Source organism: Macrobrachium nipponense, chromosome 32, assembly GCF_015104395.2.
Source record: "Macrobrachium nipponense isolate FS-2020 chromosome 32, ASM1510439v2, whole genome shotgun sequence".
Lineage (NCBI taxonomy): Eukaryota > Metazoa > Arthropoda > Malacostraca > Decapoda > Palaemonidae > Macrobrachium > Macrobrachium nipponense.
In genome coordinates, this window is record NC_061094.1 from 9110584 (window position 1) to 9114058 (window position 3475).

The window sequence follows — 3475 nt, forward strand, 5'->3', positions numbered from 1 at the left end:
GGAGTATTCTTTTATCAAGGTTCTTTATCTTCCACCTAACACCACCCCTCTCCTCCAGCCCATGGACCAGCAAGTGATATCGAACTTTAAGAAGCTGTATTTTTACGAAACATCTTTTTCAAAGAAGAATGGTTTCGACCCAGCACCGATACCACAAACCTCACCTTGCGTGAATTTTGGAAGGAGCATTTCAATGTTGCGATATGCATCCGACTCATTGATCAAGCTTGGCAGGAGGAGGTTTCGAGGCGAACCTTGAATTCTTCGTGGAGGAAACTCTGGCCTGATAACGTATCTGCCCGAGACTTCGAGGGATTCGACGTGGGCAAAGCTGGTGCAGATTCAGGAACAGCTGACAATCCTGAAACTGTTTCGCAACCAGGGGTGGTCGTCGACGAGGACGACATCAATGACCTTCTCGAGGAGCACCAAGAGGAGCTTACAACGGATGACCTGAAGGAGTTGGAGGCCATGCAACATAACGTCGTTCAAGAAGAGTTCTCCAGCAGTGGCGAGGAGGAGGAGGATGACCCAATGACAACGGCAGAAATTAAGGATGCTCTAGCTGCTTTTCATAAGGTGCAATCATTTGTAGAAAAGAGACACCCCGAAAAGGCTTACACAGGTTGTATGCTTGCGCAGTTCGATGACGTTTGCCCGAGTCGTTTCAGGAACATTGTGAAAAGTAGGCAGAAGCAATCTTCCTTGGATAGTTATTTAAAAAAAAAAAAAAAAAAAAAAAAGAGGCCTTTAGTAGGAGTAAGCAAAAAGGAAGATCCAATTGATACTACGAAAAAACAGAAAGTTGAAAGTGGTGAAGAAATAGAAATTTTGTAAAAATCATAAAGTATAAAAAAGTAAAAAAAATGTAAAAATCAAAAAAAGAAAGAAAAAAAAGTTTAATTTTAAGTTTTTTGTAAAGTTAAGTGTTACAGTTTTGTTAATGTGTTTCGTAAAGTTTAGTCTGTGTTTCTTGACATTTTTTAATGTGTTTTGTAAAGTTAAGTGTACGTACTATAACAAGTTTTCTGCCGTTTGTCCTCCTCCTCTGTCGCCACTTTCAGAGATAGCCTCACTCGAAAGGTAAGGTTCCACATTTTACTACATACGTACGTATGTACGTACAGTATTTCTTGTATACCAGGTACACTAATACACTTTATTTACAGGTACTATGTAGTACATATTAGTAGTACGTGGTATTAAGTTAGGTATTGAATGGTCCAGATTGTTGTATTTCATTGTTTATTGGTTAATTTAGCTTTATTATAAAATTTACTGGGGTGTTTTTGTAGGGCTTGGAATGAATTAGGCAATTTACATGTAAAATGCAGTTCAAGATACGAAAAGCTCAGGTTACGAAGGTCGCCTCGGAACGGATTAATTTCGTATGTCGAGGTACCACTGTAACTCCCAACAAGGAAGCTGCAAGTAAAATAGGAGGGTTTGGGTCTGTAGAAGACTGTGGTTTGTGTATATAATGTATGAAGTTTAAGTCACACTTATTTACACTGTATCTTTTATGAGGCCATTCAGCGCTGAAATGGAAACTGACAGTGGAAGGGTTGATAGGTGTAACAGGAGGAAAATCTCGCAGTTGCACTATGGAGTAATTGTTAAGAGATGGTGGAAAGTAAGATGGAAGAAAGAGAATATGAAAGGAGGTACAGTAAAAGGAACGAAAGGGGTTGCAGCTAGGGGCTGAAGGCACGCTGTAAAGAACCTTAAGTAATGCCTACAGGGCACCCGCATGAGGTGCACTGATGGTACTACCCCTTCACAGGGATCTTTTACAGATGTCGTTAAAATTATATGTACTGCAAGTCACAAGAATTAAGAAGTTGAAACAATGAGTTTCAACTATTATGTAATTGATAACACAGTCTTTAAAATTTTTTTAGTAATATATGTACTAACATTTTCCATAACTGATGTACTTAGAAGGTATATATTAAAATGTTTTATAAACCCATGTCATCTCACAACAGAACTCTTGTTGTAGTTTTCTTTGTCCAAGATATAAATGTTATGTTTTTGTAAACCACAAATGTTTCTAGGACTGTAAAAGTTTATGATTCTTCTGCTGGATCCTTAAATTAAGGATGGAGTACTATACAGTTTATATTGATGGGTTTAAGGAGTATCCCAGAACTGCTTAATTGCATTTGAGGTAAGTCAAGTTCAGAATCCATGGCTGTGTGTATATGTATTACAAGATTGAAAACTGTATGTTCTTTAATTTGAAAACTAGGTAAAGACTCATTTTGTGAAAGCAGACTACTCCTATAAACATTAATTTGTACTTTAATTTTAAAAACTAGCCCATTTCATGAAAGTCTAGAGTACTCATAAAAGGCCCATTTCATGAAAGCCTAGAGTACTCATAAAACATTAATTTGTACTTTAATTTTAAAAACTAGCCCATCTCATGAAAGTCTAGAGTACTCATAAAAGGCCCATTTCGTGAAAGCCTAGAGTACTCATAAAACATTAATTTGTACTTTAATTTTAAAAACTAGCCCATTTCATGAAAGTCTAGAGTACTCATAAAACACCCATTTCGTGAAAGCCTAGAGAACTCATAAAACATTAATTTGTACATTAATTTCAACAACTAGGTAAAGACCCATTCTGTGAAAGTCAAGACTACTCCTAAAACATTATTTTGTAGCTGATAAGTGTATTAATCAAAGAACCTAGTGGAACTACCATCTAAAAAGTTTATTATTGCAATTATGGTGACAGGAAAGGGAAGATTTTATCAAACCTTTTCCCTCATGTACTTGAATCTGTTTTCAGTGTCTTGACCTCATTAATAACTGTGATTAGTCTGTTATCCTACAAATTGTAATTTTGTACATTAGGTAATGTTTTTTATTAAGCATTCATTCACTGATCTTTTGGTACAATGGTTTAACTTTTACTTATGAAAACCATAAAGGTTTTGTACAAATGTATACTCTGACCTACAGAAAGCAGAGGAAATCAAGGATATAATGGTGAAAGGTTTTATGCAAAATTAAAACAAATTAATAGTAGTAAATATACATATAATTTTAAAGTATATGTAACATTAAAAAATGAGCTAAATGGTCCCTTTGAAGCCATTGTAATACTGTACACAACAATGTATAAACTTTAAAAATCAAAGTATAAAGCAGAATGCCATTACCATATACTACTATAAAAATAAGGTAAAAATTGCTATATAACTGAAAGATTCAATCACACAAAGAGGAATGTACTATTGAACTGCACTTTTCCTTTTAAATTCAGCTAAATGTCAACTAACATAAGTGAAAGGCAACATGAAAATCAATGTAGGTCGAGAAAAAGATAAAGATAATACTGTACATACTGTATTGCTCATACATCAACTTGATGATTTTGGTGCTTTTGGAGAAACGACTGCACGGATACAAAGAACGTCACTGTTTATGTAACTTCCACCTTGAGATTTCAATAATTTTGCCAG

At 35.2% G+C, this 3475-nt stretch overlaps 1 protein-coding gene across 2 annotated transcripts in view; it reads right to left on the minus strand.

Moving 5' to 3' along the window:
* Positions 1–3033: 3033 nt before the first annotated feature.
* LOC135207206 (TNF receptor-associated factor 6-like) overlaps positions 3034–3475 on the minus strand; it is a 54373-nt gene continuing 53931 nt past the window's right edge. For both annotated transcript variants that reach the window (XM_064238808.1, XM_064238809.1), the window contains exon 7: positions 3034–3475. This exon is cut by the window's right edge and continues 885 nt beyond it. In XM_064238808.1, coding sequence (XP_064094878.1) covers positions 3374–3475 — 102 coding nt within the window. In that variant the 3' untranslated portion in view covers positions 3034–3373.